At 39.3% G+C, this 18,347-nt stretch overlaps 1 protein-coding gene across 1 annotated transcript in view; it reads right to left on the bottom strand.

Annotated features, from left to right (window-relative positions):
- ZMAT4 (zinc finger matrin-type 4) overlaps window positions 1-18,347 on the bottom strand; it is a 356,647-nt gene that overhangs the window by 41,698 nt on the left and 296,602 nt on the right. Inside the window, exon 6 of the mRNA XM_057697356.1 lies at window positions 3,585-3,681. Coding sequence (XP_057553339.1) covers window positions 3,585-3,681 — 97 coding nt within the window. The remainder of the gene's footprint in view (window positions 1-3,584; window positions 3,682-18,347) is intronic.

Genomic DNA, 18,347 nt, shown 5'->3' on the forward strand with positions numbered 1-18,347 from the left:
GGACACATAGGCAAATCCAAATGTAGAGTTAGAGGTTTTTAATTATGTCTGCTTCCCATGGATATAAAAAGCAGACAAAAAGAATCAGTGAGGACATACTAATTTGAAAAAGGTTGAGAAACTTGATGTAATTAATAGGTAGAACTATTCACCCAATGGTAAATTCTTCTCAAGTGAACATGGAACATGAATAAAATTGACTATGTGTCTGGGGCACAAATTTCAAAGGACTGAAGTCATTTAGAATATGTTCTCTGATCATGGTAGAATCCAGGTACAAATTAATTACAAACAATATAAATAGAAAAATCCAGAAAATACTGGATTTTAAACACTTCTAAATAACCATGAGTAAAAGGAGAATTTATAGCAAAAATGAGAAAGTATATGGAAATAAATAGCAATGTAAATACCACATATTAAAACTTTGGGGATACAAAAAGTTGCCTGCAGAATGCAGTTAAAGCAATCTGTTGAGGCGCTCTGAAAGCCTTAAATTCTTATATTATTGATGGAAAAAGAAGAAACACTGAAAAATAGTTAACCTACTTTTTTTTCTAATTTTCATATTGAAGTATAGTTAATTTACGATGCTGTGTTAGTTTCAAGTGTACAGCAAAGTGATTCAGTTACATGCGTGTGTTCATGTGTATGTGTATATATATACTTTTCCAGACTTTTTCATCATAGAGCCTACACCTTTATATTAAGAAGCTAGGGGGGAAAGGCAAATTAAATCCAAAGGAAGTAGAAAGAGGAAATAATATTTTAAATGTCATAAAATAACTGTACATAAAGAAAATCAACAAAACCTCAACATTTTTTCATAAAAAAAAATGATAAAGATTGATAAACTTCTAATGAGAAGTGATCAATAAAGGAGGAGACACAAGCAACGTCTGGAAAGAAAAATATTCCACAGATATTAAAAATAAAATTAGGGGATAAAATGAACAATTTTATACCAACATACTTTAAAATGTAAATAAAATGGACAAACTCATTGAAAGTTTATTTAAGCTGATATAAGAAGAAATAGAAAATATGAACAGTGCTATATTAAAGAAACTGAATTTCTAATGAAAGTACTCCCATAGCATAAATCTCTAGGCTTAGGTGGTTTACCCATGAATTCTTCCTTGTATTTAAGACAAGAAAGAGCAGCCGTCTCATTCAGGCATTAGAAATAGAAGGAAAAGCTCTCAGTTTATTTGCTGAGGCCCCCACACACTAGAAACCAAACCTAACAAGGATATTACAAGAAAATTATGGAACAGTCTGTTTTATAATGGAAGACACACACACACACACACACACACACACGATATTCAAATTCAAATTCGGTATAAGAGCAGATGAAACAGCCTGCGGGACAGAGCTATGACAATTATTTTCTTCATATTTCCCTCATTTTCACTCTTCAGAAGCACAGCAACCATGTGCTTTTGTGGTAAAAAAAAAAAAAAAAGTGAACTGTCTTGTTTATTGGAAAGAAAGCAGTGCAGCAGGAGACGTACCCTTCTGAAATCGCGTATATTCATTAAATTACACCAGGGAAGTGATGCCCTTTTTCAAAATTCATCATAGGACTCTTTACTGGCAGTCCCTGCAGTCCTGTGACCCAAGCCTGTCTGCGGTGACTGAGTGACATGAATTAATTAGAAGCAAGAGTCAGACGCTGCTGGGTCCAGTCCTGGTGCCGCTAATTTGTTGGCAAGGAGGTGTTGCGTAAGTTACTCAGCCTCTCTGAGCCTTCGTTTTCTCAGGTCAAATAACGGGTCAATAATATGTATCTAAAGGTAGTTAAGGGGATTAAAGAAGGTCTTAGACGTGACTATGCCCAGCACAAACGCTGTCACATGAAGTTTTACAGGTACATAGAAAGGTAGATATTCGCCTGAAGCTGGAGATGCTATCTATCTGTACCAGTTATTTACACAATGCTTGCTACCTACAGTCACTAGTGTCTACCTTTTTCTATTTATGAAGAGCAACAAATACGTGTCCTTAAGAGATGATCATTTATTGTGGCAGTTCCTTGTAAAGCGTGTGTGTACATCAGACGCATGTTCCTTAGCCTGCATAGAGCGTGATAGAAAAGACTATTTGGGGGCGTGGGGTGGGAGTGGGGGGCGCAGCAGCTCCCAATCATTAATACAGATGCTCTCAGTGCTCAGTAACCAATTAGAGAAGATCTTGGTTTTAAAGAATACCTTGATATAAGCCCTGGGGTATGTGTGTTTGCGGGTGGATCAGAGTAAAGAAGCTTTGACTCATCAAACAGCACAATGTTGTGGAAAAACTGAGAGTCAGTAAGGAACTATGAGCTTAAACTTCCCCCCTCACCCCCCCACCTCCCACCTCCCCCCTGCCACCCCAATCTATGTCTTTACAGTATCTTTGCCAAGAAATTTTCCTGCCTGGAATGTGCCCTCCTTATATCCGTGCTTGAGAAATCATTACTCATCTTTTAAAATCACAATTCACTCCATCAGGGATGTTTATGAGGCCCTTAATACATATCAAGGGCTTTGCTGGGCACCGGGTGATGATGGAAAACAAAACCAGACCCTGACTTCATCCTCATGAGCTCAGCCTCTGCACCGATGTCCCTGGAAAGCTTCCCCTGGTCCTCAAAGCTCGGGGTGCCCACATTATGGCAACAGTGAACAATCTATGTGTTTACCTGACTGTTTCCCCAGCCTGGCAGGAGGCTCCCCAAGAGGAAAGCCTAAGTTCATTCATCTTTTCTTCCCCAAGTCATGCTTGGGGTCTGATACATAGTAGGCACTCCATAAACGTTTATTAAATGAATCATTCATTATTCATGAGGCCCTGATACAGTCAAATCTGTTCAAAGATTCTGCTAATGAATTTAGAGAAATGAAAACAATCATGTTCAGGAAAATCATATATTTTTGAGATAGTCTTTGTTTTTTCTTATTTTATTAGTCATCCTAGCAGCTACTTTAAAAATACCTAAAAGCTAATGTCATTGGTTTTTTAAATGGATGAGCAGTATAAATTCAAGGGAAATTATGCCTGATTTGACTTTTCTGGTTTAAAATCATGAGAACTGGGGGAGGTGGGGCGGAAATGAATTGAGCTTCCATTTCATTGAAAATAGCCATGTATGTGAATGACTTAAAATTCCAGGAGATTCATTAGTTTTCTAGACCAAGCAACAATATTCTTCTAGAAACAGAAAGGGGTCAAAGACATTCATAAGATTCAATTTCCCAACGTGGAGTCCTGGCCTATCCTCCAAGTAGAGGCAACATTGTTTATTTAAAAACACTTAATACAGATCTGAAAGTCTCCTGAAGTTCATACTGACTATCCTTACAAAGAAGGAAAAAATGAAAAAAAAAAAAAAGTCATTACTGTGTCAAAAAAAAGGAAAGAAGTCATTCTTCAAGTCATGCTAGGCAGACTCTGGAGGCTTGAGCAGCATATATATCACGGGAAGCTTGGAAATGAGATATAGTTTTCATCTACTTATTTTGAAATAAGTAAAGGGGTTAGCCTTTGTTCATCATGCTAAAAGTATACATACAAAAGAACTGAAGCGTGAAAGTACCTACTTGGTCTGATGTTTAGATCCTTTCAGATGCGCGTGATACTGTTCTATTGAGTTTAGAGAGACACTGCAGATGGTACATCTGTAATTGCGCCTCAGACCTGTGGACAACAGACACACAGACCTGGTTAGCTGCATCCTTGTCATCAACCACCTGAACGAATCCTAGAATCTCCAAAACTTCAGGGACAGAGTATCTTAGAAGCAATCTGGTCTACCCTACCAATAACGTCTCAATCCCTCCTTTCAAGAGCCCAGCCAAAAGGCCCTTAGTAGAAGTAGGACTGTGAATATGTTGGAAGCCACCTGCTCCATTGCTGGATGATTGAAATTATTAGAACATACTTCTCTGAGTCACATGTTTCCAGATATTTTGTAATCCAAATGAAAAAGCATTCTACTTTTTCCTTAAGGCAGATGGACTTAGTAAGCTATTGTTTCTACATTGAAACTCCAGAGAAAACTCTGTCTCAATTCCTCTTCTACCTCTATTCCAAGGGTTGAATCAGAAATTCAAGTTTAGATATCGTTCGAGCTCTTCTTCCAGGACCATCTTTTAAAATGTAAACACCCAGGAGAAGGATACTATACTAATTTCATTCACAGGAAAACTTACTTTCCACTAGAGAGTTGAAAAGAAAGTTATTCACTCATTTATTTACTCATTTCATTCATTCATTAAGAGTGTATCAACTTTGGACCAGGCACTAGGGATTCCAAGATGAATAAGATGCTCTTTGTCTTCAAGGTGTTTAGTAAAAACCTTCACTCTTCTCTCATATGACTCATCTGGAGTCAAATGTGTTAGAAGGAAGCTTCAACCAAACAACTTCAAACATTTGCCACAGCTCATATCCCTTCTGCTGTGGATACAATGGGACATATTCCTTACGTCCCATCAGAGTGGAGAGAAAAAGTAGATTCGGAGTCATGGTCTGAAACTTTACATTTTATTTTATTTTATTTTTTTAAATATTTCCTTCTCTCTCTCTCTCTCTCTCTTTCTTTTGCTGCATTGGGTCTTTGTTGCTGTACACAGGCTTTCTCTAGTTGCAGTGAGCATTGCGCGGGCTTCTCAGTGTGGTAGCGTCCCTTGTTAGAGAGCACGGGTTCTAGCGTGCAGGCTCAGTAGTTGTGGCGCACGGGCTTAGTTGCTCCTTGGCATGTGGAATCTTCCCAGACCAGGGATCGAACCCATATCCTCTACATCGGCAGCTGGATTCTTAACCACTGCGCCACCTGGGAAGTCCTGACATTTTACATTTTAAATTGTAGGGGAAGCCACATAATTTCTTCCTGGCCTCAGTTTCAAGTCCATCCATGTAACAAGGCTTTATGAGAATTAAGTAACTATACTCAAATGCTTAGCAACTGAGACTTGTTATTAATGTTGCTCCAAAATTCTACGTCTTCCCCTTCATCAAAGCCAGGATATTAAACAGCTATAACATTTTTTCCCCTGATGAATGCATAGTATTTTCCTACTAGGAGACAAAATTATTCTTATTTTCCTAAAAAGAAAATAATGCACAGCGCTGGAAGAACATTGCAACCTGCTATCTGGGTGACTTGACACAAATGATCTGACTTCTCTGAACTTGTTTCCTTATAGGATTGTGGGGAGGATGGAGTAAGATAAGGCACGTGTGAAGGAGTGTCTGGTACACATGATAAACATGAACTACTATTATGATTGCAAAGAGATGCTATACGGGAATCTTTATTTCCCAGTATCCTGGATGAAGCCCTAAGCTGAAGCTCTAAGACACAGATGGAAGCTACACTCCCATGACTAAAGTGCGGTATGAGAGCCCCAGTTCAGGGCATCCAAAGGGACTGGTCCAGAACCAGTTTCCGACTCAAGCTGACCACTCACCACCAGTCTGAAAAAGAGATCGGAGAAGAAAGAAAGAAATAGGTACAGGTTTTCTTAAAGAGAGCTCTATCCTACTACAACTTTGACTTGCCCTCCTCTATGTGAGATACGGGATTCCTGCTCTCTCACCTTGAACCCATGGGCAAAGTGGAACTACCCAGAGAGCTTGACAAACGCCTTATTGTGCTTAGAGACCCGTGTCCTGGACTCCACACCAAAGACTGTGGCTGCTTAGCTACTCTGATGGTGAAGTAAGAGAAGTGGAAGGACTGGGCGTGGCCTGTATTCTCAGAGCTGTCAGAGCAAAAGATGTGAAGTTTCCCACAGACCACGTGTGTGCCGTGTAGGAACGGTGGGGTGCGATGTGACCTCAGAGGAAAGATGCTAGCGGGGTTCAACTGGATCTCCAGGGCCTTAAAGTGACCCCGGAGGAGATACTTAGCATATGGGCTAGGTATCAAGTAATGCTGAGTTCTTGAAAAAGCCATGAAATCACCCCATGAGAGTCAGGCAGCGTCTGTGCTAGCTTTGTACATGTACCTATCAAATAAACCTTTATCTCCGTTGCCTTTCTAACCTGATACCCTGCATCCCTCAGCCCCAGAGGAACCTGAGGCTGCGATAAAGGAAGAAAAGCAAAAGCCACGGGCAGAGAGGAAGAAAAGAGCCTACGCACCCCTATCCCCTGGCAAACAGGCAGCCCAAGCAGAACTGAGCCGAGTGAGGGGGAAAACTCACTTTCAAGAAAGTTTGGAGACATTTAAAAGTTATTTTTCTATCCTATGTGAACTAAGACGGTCACCTGACATTCCAGTACACAAAGGAGCCCTCAGCCACTGCAGCTGCCCCTGACAGTGGGATTCCCTGAGAGCACTCAGGATGGAGAAAAACAGGATACTGGCCCTAGGGGGTGCACATCAAAGGAGTGACTTCAGTGAGCCCAAGACTCTTGCATCCTCCCCTACGTAGAAACACACAGAAGTCATTAACTTGAAATGTTTTGTTTTTGTGATTAGAAGTTATCTTCTGATGTGTGAACACATGTTTTTCTTTTTTCCTCAGCAAAACTCCTGTATATCCTGGCACCTCCCTTACCATTTTGGAACAGTCCTTCAGAGCTATATGAGAGGCTGTAGCCTGGGCTAAAGTCCTCAGTAAGTTCTCTGAATAAAACCTGATTCTCAGCTTTGAAGTGGTGCATTTTTTTTTCAGTAGACACTTGCATATAACAGTTAATGACATAGAACTTTTGTGTATTTAAGAATTAAAGTAAAGAACGCTTGGACTTCCCTGGTGGTGCAGTGGTTACGAATCCGCCTGTCAATGCAGGGGACACAGGTTGGAACCCTGGTCCAGGAAGATCCCACATGCCGAGGAGCAACTAAGCCCGTGCACCACAACCACGGAGCCTGTGCTCTAGAGCCCATGAGCCACAACTACTGAGCCCACGTGCTGCAACTACTGAGGCTCACGCACCTAGAGCCTGTGCTCTACAACAACAGAAGCCACCGCAATGAGAAGCCTGTGCACCACAATGAAGAGTAGCCCCCGCTTTCTGCAACTAGAGAAAGCCCACACGCAGCAATGAAGACCCAGCACAGCCAATAAATAAATAAGAAAAAAAAAGTCAAAAAAACCCTCTTTCTACTTAAATGTGAGTGAAAATTTATGAAAATTACCCTAGTTTTTACCCAAGGGGTAGGAAAAAATTAACCCCACAGAGATGGCATGAAAGAGCAGTGGATGGCAAGAATAAAATTCCTTCTGATTACATCCAGTGAGTCCTGCTTACTGAATACTGCAGTGTCATCAGAATTGCTCTTATGCTGATAATGTGACAAAATGCAGAGCTTCCTGTGGACTTTCAAATTCCTACAGTCCAATACATGTTTCTGAGAAACCTGTTTGACCTGATAAGTTGGTTTGGCCAGTGTAAAAACTAACTTGTTGCTTTGTTTTAGTTTCTAGTACACAATAATCTGACACTGACTGACATAATTGTTCAATTAAAAGTCAATTCAGTTATGGGAAAAAAAGCAATGAAACCACAGGATCTTCCTGGGGAGCAAACTAAGGGACTCACAACTTTCCAGGCACACACTGACAGTTCAGAGATGAAAGAGACAGCTCTTCTCTCTCTATTCTCTCAAGCAATGACTCCCAAACGTCCCGCCCCCGTGCGTCCTCTGGTGACCGTTTCTCAAATGCAGAGTCCCAAGTCCCAGGCACAGCATCTGTGGGTTCCGATGCTGTAAGCCTTGAATGGAGACTGGGAATCTACAAGAAGTTTCAGACTTGTAACCTTGAAACATACACACACACCCACTTTAAACAGTATCGCCTCCATAGAGTCACGTCCTTTACCTTGAACTTGTCAGAATGATAGTGGGTCTTAAAGAGAAGTTATTCTATCAACAAGAGCGGCGCTTCCATGGCTTTTCCATTTCACAGGTGTGCATGATTCAGAAAAATTACCATAGTCCCCAAACCCAAAGGCAATGAGTTATCACAAGCTGTCTGTGAGTTGTTTGGACGCTTATGCAGGGCTGAGCCACTCTCCTCCGTTATGCACGGAATCAGAATATGAAAGCTAGCTTCAGGCCTTCCTGTCTCCAGACTTCTCCATCAATCTTGTCATAATAAACAGTAACCAGTATTTATATGGGTCCCCTTCAGACTACAGACTCATCAAAGGTCTCCTCATAACGAATGGAGGTTGAGCGTGGCAACAGGCATAAATATTTATGTTTAAAAGTGGGCATTTTTAAGAGGACCAACAAATCTAAAAAATATTCCGATCTGTTGCTTTCCATTACAGTTCTGCTCTGCAGCCAAACAGGAGCGTGGGCAGGAAATATCTGGCAGTTTATTGCAATGCAAACTACAGGGAGCATAAACTAGAAAGGCAGTGCATATAAACAAGAACAAAGGCAGAGAAGGGGCAGAGGAGTGCTCCCCCACAAATGACACAGTGTCCTTGGTGGGAACTTAGGGCTTTATTAATGCTCAGTTGAAATCCTAATTACTTTGGAATTATACAGCTCCCTTTTCCACAGAGGAAAAGAGAATCTTATTAAACAAAAATGCTAACTTTCTTATTCAATTCATTTTCAGTGCAATACCATTTTATGAGTATCCCCAAACCTCTGCAGACGTAAAGGTTATTTCCGTAGGTTTGCCAATATGTGTTCAGAAATATCGCCCCTGCCTACAAGGATCTGACAATCCAGCTGGAGAGGGAAGACATGTACTCAAACAGCAATAGGACAAGGTCGATCACAAAAAGTACCACAGTCAGGATGAAGTGGGATGTTAGGAGAACTAGAGGAGGAGATTGTGTCCTACTCAGAGAATCTGGAAAAGCTTCTTAAAGATGCTCTGCTTTCTATTTACATTCCCTAGCACAATGTGTAAAATAGATGGTCCTGGAGAGTTTAACAGTGTGACTACTCAATGTGTCTTTTCGGTTCTAGCAAAGCTAAACTTCAGATGCCCCTGCAACATCAGTTGCATCCATTCTACATTAAGGGAACATCATTGTGCCTTTATCATGATGCCAGGTATTTTGCCAAATGCCAAGAATGTAGGAGAACATGAAATAGAGTAAATTTCCATACGGATCTACTCAGGTAGAAAGACAAGAAACAAAGAAAAAAATAAAAACATTGCAGAAGGATTGCACAAGATGTAAACAGGAAAATGAGAAAGTCATGGAGAAGAAGGCTGGTTTGGGATAGCATGGTCAACAGAGAACTCTGAGAAGTGTGAAATGAAACTGGAGGGATGGGGATTAGCCTGTGATGTGAGGAATTGTTTAAAGAGCTGTCCAGGGAGAGAGAAGAGCAAACAGAGAGGACCAGGGGTGACATGGGCTTGGATTGTTGAAGGAACAAAAAGCAGTGGAAAAAGCAAACCAACTAAACAACTGGCAACTCAGAATTCTATACCCAGCAAAAATATCCTTCCAACTTTAAAGTGGAATAAGGGCATTTTCAATAAACAAAAACTAAGAGAACAGTCTGGCAGACCTGCACTAGAGAAATGCTTACAAAGTTTTTCAGGTGGAAGGCAAATGACACCAGATATAAACTTAGATCTACAGGAAAAAAGGAAGAACACCATAAATGATTAATATGTTGACATCTTTTTTATTGCTCTAAATTTATTTGAAGAGAGCAATTTAAAGCAAAAACTATAACACTGTGCTGTGTATTTTGTTTATGCTGTATATAAATGTAAAATATGTGACTACAACAGCACAAGAATAGGTACAAGTAGATGATACTGTTGAAAGCTCATTATATTTTGCTTAAAATGTAATTAATAAATAACAAATTTACCAATATTAACACTAAATAGACAGTGGTCATTTACAGATACATCTTAATCCTCTAGAAACAAATACAAAGATGTAAAGCAGAAGAGACTATAGAGAAAATAAAAAGTATTCGATTAACCCAGAAGTGGAAGCATCTATATTAATATCAGACAAAATAGACTTCAAGACAAGAAACATTCCCAGAAATTAAAGTGGCTGTTTTGTAATAATTAAGGGAGAAACCTTCTCATTAGGAAAATCTAACAATTTTAAATGCAGTTTAGCTAATAAAGCATAAAGATACATGAGGCAAGAACTGATTGAACTAGAGGCAGAAACAGACACCATAATTATAAGGGATTTAACACTCCTCTCTCAGTAGCTGATAGAACAGTTAAGACAAAGCAATCAATAATGTTTACAAGATCTAAGTGAAACTATCAACCACATTGTATTGTACTGATATTCTTAGAACACTACACTCAACAACTAGAGAATACACAATCTTTTCAAGTGTATATAGCAAGTAAACTACATTAGGGACTATGCTAAACTACCATTGAAATTAACAAGAAATAAATAACAATGGGGATAAAAGGAATCAAAATGGTGGAGTAGGAGGACGTGTGCTCACTCAGTCTTGCAAGAGCACTGGAATTACAATTAACTGCTGAACCATCATTGACAGAAAGACACTGGAACTCACCAAAAAGACACCCCACATCCAGAGACAAAGGAGGAGCCACAATGAGACAGTAGGAAGGGCACAATTGCATTAAAATCAAATCCCATAAATGCTGGGTGGGTGATTCACAAGCTGGAGAACAGTTAGACTGCAGGAGTCCACCCACTAAAGTGAGGGTTCTGAGCCTCACATCAGGCTTCCCAACCTGGGGGTCCAGCAAAGAGAGGAGGAATCCCCAGAGAATTAGACTTTGAAAGCCAGCGGGATTTGATGGCAGGACCTTCACAGGACTGGGGAAAATGGAGACTCCAGTCTTGGAGGGCACACAAAAAAGTGTGCTCACCAGGACCCAGGGGGAAGGAACAGTGACCCCATAGGAGACTTAACCAGATCTAGCTGCTGGTGTTGGGGGGTTGCCTGCAGAGGTGGGGGGCAGCTGTGCCTCACTGAGGAGACAGGGGTACTGCTGGCAAGGGTTCTGGGAAGTACCTATTGGTGTGAGCCCTCCCAGAGTCTGTCATTAGCCCCACCAAAGAGCCCATAAGCTCCAGTGCTGGGTAGCCTCAGGCCAAGCAACCAACAAGGTGGGAACACAGCCCCACCCATTGGCAGACAAGCAGATTAAAGTGTCACTGAGCTCTGCCAACCCAGCCCAACCCACCATCAGTTCCTCCCATCAGGAAGCATGCCTGAGCCTCCTAGATAGCTTCCTTCACAAAAGGGAAGACAGCAGAATCAAGCAGTATCAGCAGTATTTCATCTTGTGGAACTGAAAACCATAGCCACAGAAAGACAGAGAAGACGAAAAAGCAAAAGACTTTGTACCAGAGGAAGGGACAAGATAAAACCCCAGAAAAACAACTAAATGAAGAGGAGATGGGCACCCTTCCAGAAAAAGAATTCAGAATAATGATGGTGAAGATGATCCAGGACTTTGAAAAAACACTGGATGCAAAGATCAAAAAGTTGCAAGAAAAGTTTACCAAAGACCTAGAAGAACTAAAGAACAAACAAACAGAGATATGCAACACAATAACTGAAATGAAAAATACACTAGAAGAAACCAATAGCAGATTAACTGAGGCAGAAGGGTGAATAAGTGACCTGGAAGACAGAATGGTGATAATCACTGATGTGGAAAAGAATAAAGAAAAAAGAATGAAAAGAACTGAAGGCAGCCTAAGAGACCTCTGGGACAACGTTAAATGCGCCAACATTCACATTATAGGGGTCCCAGAAGGAGAAGGGAGAGAGAATGGACCTGAGGAAATATTGGAAGAGATTCTAGTTGAAAACTTCCCTAACGTGGGAAAGGAAATAGCTACCCAAGTCCAGGAAGCACAGAGAGTCCCAGCAGGATAAACCCAAGGAGAAACATGCCAAGACATATAGTAGTCAAATTGACAAAAATTAAAGACAGAGAAAAGTTATTAAAAGCAACAAAGGAAAAATGACAAATAACATACAAGGGAACTCCCATAAGGGTAACAGCTGATTTCTCAGCAGAAACTCTGCAAGCCAGAAGGGAGTGGCATGATATATTTCAAGTGATGAAAGGGAAGAACCTACAACCAAGAATACACTACCCAGCAAGGATCTCATTCAGATTCGATGGAGAAATCCAAAGCTTTACAGACAAGCAACAGCTAAGAGAATTCAGCACCACCAAACCAGCCCTACAGCAAATGCTAAAGGAACTTCTCTAAGTGGGAAACATAAGAGAAGAAAAGGACCTACAAAAACAAAAACAAAACAATTAAGAAAATTGTCATAGGAACATACATCTCGATAATTACCTTGAATGTAAATGGACTAAATGCCCCAACCCAAAGACACAGACTGGCTGAATGGATACAAAAACAAGACCCATATATATGCTGTCTCCAAGAGACCCACTTCAGACCTAGGGACACATACAGACTGAAAGTGAGGGGATGGAAAAAGATATTCCATGCAAATGGAAATCAAAAGAAAGCTGGAGTAGCAATACTCATGTCAGATAAAATAGACTTTAAAGAAATAAATAACAATGGCATTTATTAAAAGACCTAAAATACTTCTAAATAACCTATTGTCAAAGGAAGAAAATCCAAAAGGAAATTAGAAAATATTTTGAACCAAATGATAATGAAAATATTACACATCAACAAGTTTAGTCACTTTTTAAAGAAAAATATGTAGTTTTACATTAGAAAGGATGAAAGGCTTAAAATCAATGGTCAAAGTTTAAATGCTATGAAACTAGAAAAAGATAAGAAAACTAAAACAAAACCAAGCAGAAGGAAAAAAATAATAAAGAGAAGTCAATGAAATAAAAAACAAATCACAGGAAAAAAATCACAAAACCCAAATCTGTTTTTAGAAGGGATTAATGCAAGTGTTAACCATCAGCAAGATTGATGGAGGTTAAGAAAAAGCAATGTAAGTTACTAAAAGAATTGTTTTTAATGCAGATACTAAAGACAGTTTTAAAAGGATAATAAGAGAATATTATGAACAATTTTATGCCAATAAATTTTACAAAATATATGAGATGGGCAAATGTCTTTAAGAATTCAACTTATCAAAACTATTTCACAAGATGAAGTAGAAAATCAGCATAGCTATTATCTTTTAATGAAATTGAATTTACTATTTAAAATCTTCACACAAAGAAAGACCCAGAGGATTTCTATGGAAAGTTCCATCAAACGTTAAAGAGTTGCATAATATCAACTTATACAAACTCTTTTAGCAAAAAGAGGAGAGAGAAACACTTGCACACTTGTTTTAGAGATAACATTAACTTTTAAAGTTAATGTCTTTAAAAAAAGACATTAACTTTAAAAAAATTGATAGAATATTAAAGAAGATAAAATTGTAAGGCAGTGTTATGAACATGACAGAAAAATCTTTTAAAAATTAGTAAATAAGAAACACAATATAGATAAAGATATGTCTGTCTATATGTATACATACATATAACAGTCCCATCATAATGAAGTTTGTCACAAGAAGTAAGATTGGCTTAACATTTAAAAATCAAATCATATAATTCACTATGTTAACAGACAAAATGAGAAGACACAAACTTAACAGATACAAAAAGAGCACTTGACAAATTTCAATATCCATTCATGATCAAAATTCTCAGCCTACTAGAAAAGAACGTCCTTAATTAATAAAAAGTGTGTATCAAAACCTACAGCTAATATTATATTAAGTGGTGAAATACTGAAGTTTCCTAAGACCAGGAAAAAGCCAAGAATGTCTTTCTTATCATTTCTATTCAACACTGCACTGGAGATTAATGTCACCATATACAAGGCCAATAGAAAAAACAATGCATGCTTAAAATGGCTGCAAATAACTGGAAAATACATTTGTAAAAATACCATTGTAATAGTATCAGAAATATTTTAAAACACTTAGGGATAAATTTAACAAAATATGCACAAGACTGAAAGCTACAAAACATTGCTGAGAGGAATTAAGAGGACCCTAAATAGATACAGAGATATATACTCGTCATACTAAAAGATCAATACTGGTAAGATATCAGTTCTCCTATAGATTCAATGCAAACTCAAACAAAATTCCAACAGCTGCTTCATAGAGCCAGAGGGTTTCATTGGAGAATTCTCTCAAACACTAAAGGATTTCAGAGACAAATGGATTCTAAAATTTGTGTGGAAATCGAAGTACTTAATTTTGAAAAAGAAAAAAGTTTGAGGACTCACACTTGAGGATTTCAAGATTTGCTACAAAAGTTGACTAATCACAACAGTGTTACATAAGCATAAGAATGGACCAAATGCCTCAATGGACCAGAAGAGAGTCCAGAACTAGACCCACACACAAAGAATCAAATGATTTTTTTTTCACTTTTGTTGAAATATAATGGACATACAGCTCTGTGTAAGTTTAAGGGATACCCTACAATGAGCTGACATACATATATTGCTAAATGATGACCACAATAGGTTTAGTTAACATCCGTCATCTCCCATACATTAAAAAAAAGAAAAAAAATTCCTTGTTATGAAAATTTTTAAGATCTACCCTTAGCAACTTTCAAATATATCATACAGCCGTGTTAACTGTAGCCACCAGTTTGTATGTTACATCCCCAGTATTATTCATCTAATAACTGGAATTTTGTACCTTTCGACCATTTTCATTCATTGTCAACAAAGGTGTCAAAGCAATTCAATGGGGGAAAGAAAGCTTTTTCAGCAAACGGTGCCGGAATAACTGAATAAACACATGAAATAAAAAAATGAACATCAACCTCTAGTTCACAACACACATTAAAATTAAGATTGATTATAGACTTAAATGTAAAAGCTAAAACTGTAAAGCTTCTGGAAAAATACAAGGGAATATTTCTATGAACTTGGCATAGGCACAGATTTCTTGGGAAATAAAACACGATAAACAACAATAAAAAAGATAAATTGGATTTTACATAAATCAAAAGCTTCTGCTTATAAAGAGAAGCATCAATAAAACCAAAAATGAAGCCACATCTTACGGAAAAAATAATTGCAATTCATGTATCTGATGCAGGACTTCTGTCCAGAATATATAATTAACTCCTACAAATCAATAAATAAAAGACAATCCAAGTTTTTCAAAGGACAAAATGTTTGATCAGTTATGTTAATAAAAGAAGACATAAAAATGATCAATAAACACATAAAGAGATGCTCAACATCATTTGTCACCAGGAAATGCAAATTAAAGGCACAATTAAACACCATCTCACACACACAAGTGCTAACATCAAATAAAACAGTACCGAATGTAAATAACCATGTGGAACAGCTGGAATTCACATACAGAAGAACGTAAAATGGGAAAACTGTCAGTTTCTTATAAACATAGATTTACCCTATGACTCAGAAGTTCTACTCCTAGACATTTACCGAAAAGGAAGAAAGACTTAAGATGAAAAAAAAGAAGGCATGTGCAAAAATGCTTATAGCAGATTTATGCATAATAGCCAAAAACTCAAAATAATCTAACTGTTCATCAAAGTAAGCATTGATAAGCAAATTTACTATGTATTTATACAATGGAATAATACCTGGAAACTAAAAAACAAAAAAGAAGAAAAACCAAAAACCAAACCAAAACAAAAAACCTACTGATTTATGCAACAACATAAATTAGCACCAAAAACATAATGTCGGTAAAGAAGTCAGACAGAAAAGAGCACATACTGTGTGCTTTCACCCATGTAAAGTTCAGGAACAGCACAGCTATTCTGTAATGACAGAACCCAGAGCAGTGTTGCCTTCTGGGGATGGGGAATGACCAGAGGGAGACAAGAGAATTTTCCAGAGTAATGTGACTGCTTTATATCTTGGGATGGTAGTCACAGGGTGTATTCATTTACCAAAAGTCATCAGATTATATCTCCAAGATCTGCATATTTCATTTTATCAGGAAAAAGAAAAGCTGGAAGGATATGTTTCTACACAGAAATCTCAGCACACTTGAGATTTCAGCTTATCCTCATTTACTCCCTACAACTTTTATTGTTTTATATGCCTAGAAAGTAAACTTTATATTTCTATTTATGCTTTGATAACCTTGCAACACTCAAAGAAATGTTTGCATATGTTCTGTATTACAATGCTTACTAAAGCTGGAACCATTTTGAAAGATGATTAATAAAAAAGTAAAAAAAAAACAAGGTCTTTGGTTTTGACTTATTGCTTTCTCCTCTACTTCTTAAACATTCATGAATCAAACTGTCTTGTAAATGGATTGTCATCTTCCGGTATAAAAAATAATAGCTAATCCTTATATTACCTATGCCATATATAAGCATTGTTATGCTTACTTTATCCATCCACTCATTTACTCTTGGCAACATCCTACGAGCAGACATGACCATCATCCTGATCTAACAGATGAGGAAATTGAGGTACAGAGACTTAGTGAAAATCACAGCACTACGTGGAGACACAGCTGGGTTTGAAGCCATCCATCCTGCTCAGCCTGCTCCTCACGCCATGCACGTGGCCTCCTGGGACAGGACGAATAGAGTCACAGAAATATGGAAGGCTCTTTAGAGCTCACCTGGTCCAGGAGTTTCCACACTGGCACTACTGAATCAGGTGGCAATTATTAGCCACACAAACCCCACGCTTCACCCCAGATGACTGTGATTCAGTACATCTAGAGTGGTACCTGGAAATCTACATTTTGTAAAGCTCCCCCAGGTGCAAGTTTTGGAGAAACTATTGGTCTAGTCCAGAACCTCATGGGGGTCTCATGAAGGTTTATAAGCAGAATTGTTTGTGTCTGCTAATTTGGAGGCTGTCCTTTTCCAAACACTCACTGGCTTGAATTCTGCGTTGTGTACAAGTTTATTCCCATCTCTTCAAATACATCAAATACTTGAGGAAAGTGGGACTTCCCTGGTGGCGCAGTGGTTAAGAATCCTCCTGTCAATGCAGGGGACACAGGTTTGATCCCTGGTCCGGGAAGGTCCCACATGCCGCAGAACCACTAAGCCCGTGGGCCACAACTACTGAGCCTGTGGGCCACAACTACTGAAGCCCGTGCACCTAGAGGCTATGTTCCACAACAAGACAAGCCACTGCAATAAGAAGCCCACACACCACAACAAAGAGTAGTTCCCCGCCTCGACACAACTACAGAAAGCTCTCGTGCAGCAACAAAGACCCAACGCAGCCAAAAAAACTAAAAAAATACTTGAGGAAAGCTATCACACCCCCAAGGCTCTATGTATTAGGCGGAAAGTCCATTGGCACTTTGACAGTGTTCTTCATTAAAATACTGCTTCAAGTTCCTCGTACCATCTCTATTACCTTATGGATGGCCTTTCCTGTTTGTTGACATTCTTAAACTATGACCCTCAAACTGAAGGCTAAGCCCCTTACGTGGTTTTATGGGTACAAAATAGAACAGGAGTTTCACAGCTCTTGTGCACCATTAATTCTATCAATACCTTTAAAGCTTTAAGTATGTGTGTGTGTCTGGTGACCCAGACCCACTATAATCTATACACATATTGAACCTGCTAGCAATCACTGCTAAGTCTTTTCCACACAGATTTCTGCTAAGCCAAATCTTCATTTCCTCTACTTTTTATACTTGATGACTTCGATGTTACTGTTTATCCCCATTAAGTTCTAGCTCAGTGCATTCTGCCTTTTCCTTTAGGGGATATAGATGCAAATACGATGCAGCTCATGTATCCACTTTGCTTGGGGGTGGCAGCCGGAGTACTATGAAAAGATTATGAGCCCTCATTCTAGATGACAGAGAAAGACGGCCACCATCTATTAGCCAGTCTGTCATTGGCCAGTGGTGTGCTTGGCCTGTGTGTGAGATTCCAGCTCCAGCACATCAACATCAATCAAAGAAAAGTCAGGACAAGGAACGTTCTGGCAAACCAGGGAGTCATCGACATAAAGGTGGTAGATAAAGCTGTAGGGCTGGTGAGATCATCTGTGGAGACAACGTAGGTAAGGAGAAGAGAGTGGAGGAGGGTGGAGGAGGGTGGAGGAGCAGTTAGTACCCCTTGATGTCAGAGATGCTCACCGTGATGCATGGGGTGGAGCCAGGCCCAAGGGCATCTCTGGTCCCATCAGAGCTCCACCTTCTGTGTGGCTGAATCCTACACCGGATGCGGGGGTGGGAACCTGGTACAAAGTCCCAGACTACCTGGCAGGTCACCCACATCATTAGTGCCTCAATGATTCAGACACAGCCTCCAGTTTTCCTTTGTGAGTTCCGGTTTGTCTATGCTCTTCCCTATCCCATGGCCACCTTTCCTTCCTGACTGCCGGCCCTACTGACTTCAGGCCCAAGACTAGATGCAGAAGAAGCAGCATGACAAAGACTGCCTTGCCAGTTCCCCAAATTCTTA

The sequence above is a fragment of the Hippopotamus amphibius genome, chromosome 10 (assembly GCF_030028045.1).
Source record: "Hippopotamus amphibius kiboko isolate mHipAmp2 chromosome 10, mHipAmp2.hap2, whole genome shotgun sequence".
Classification (NCBI taxonomy): Eukaryota; Metazoa; Chordata; class Mammalia; order Artiodactyla; family Hippopotamidae; genus Hippopotamus; species Hippopotamus amphibius.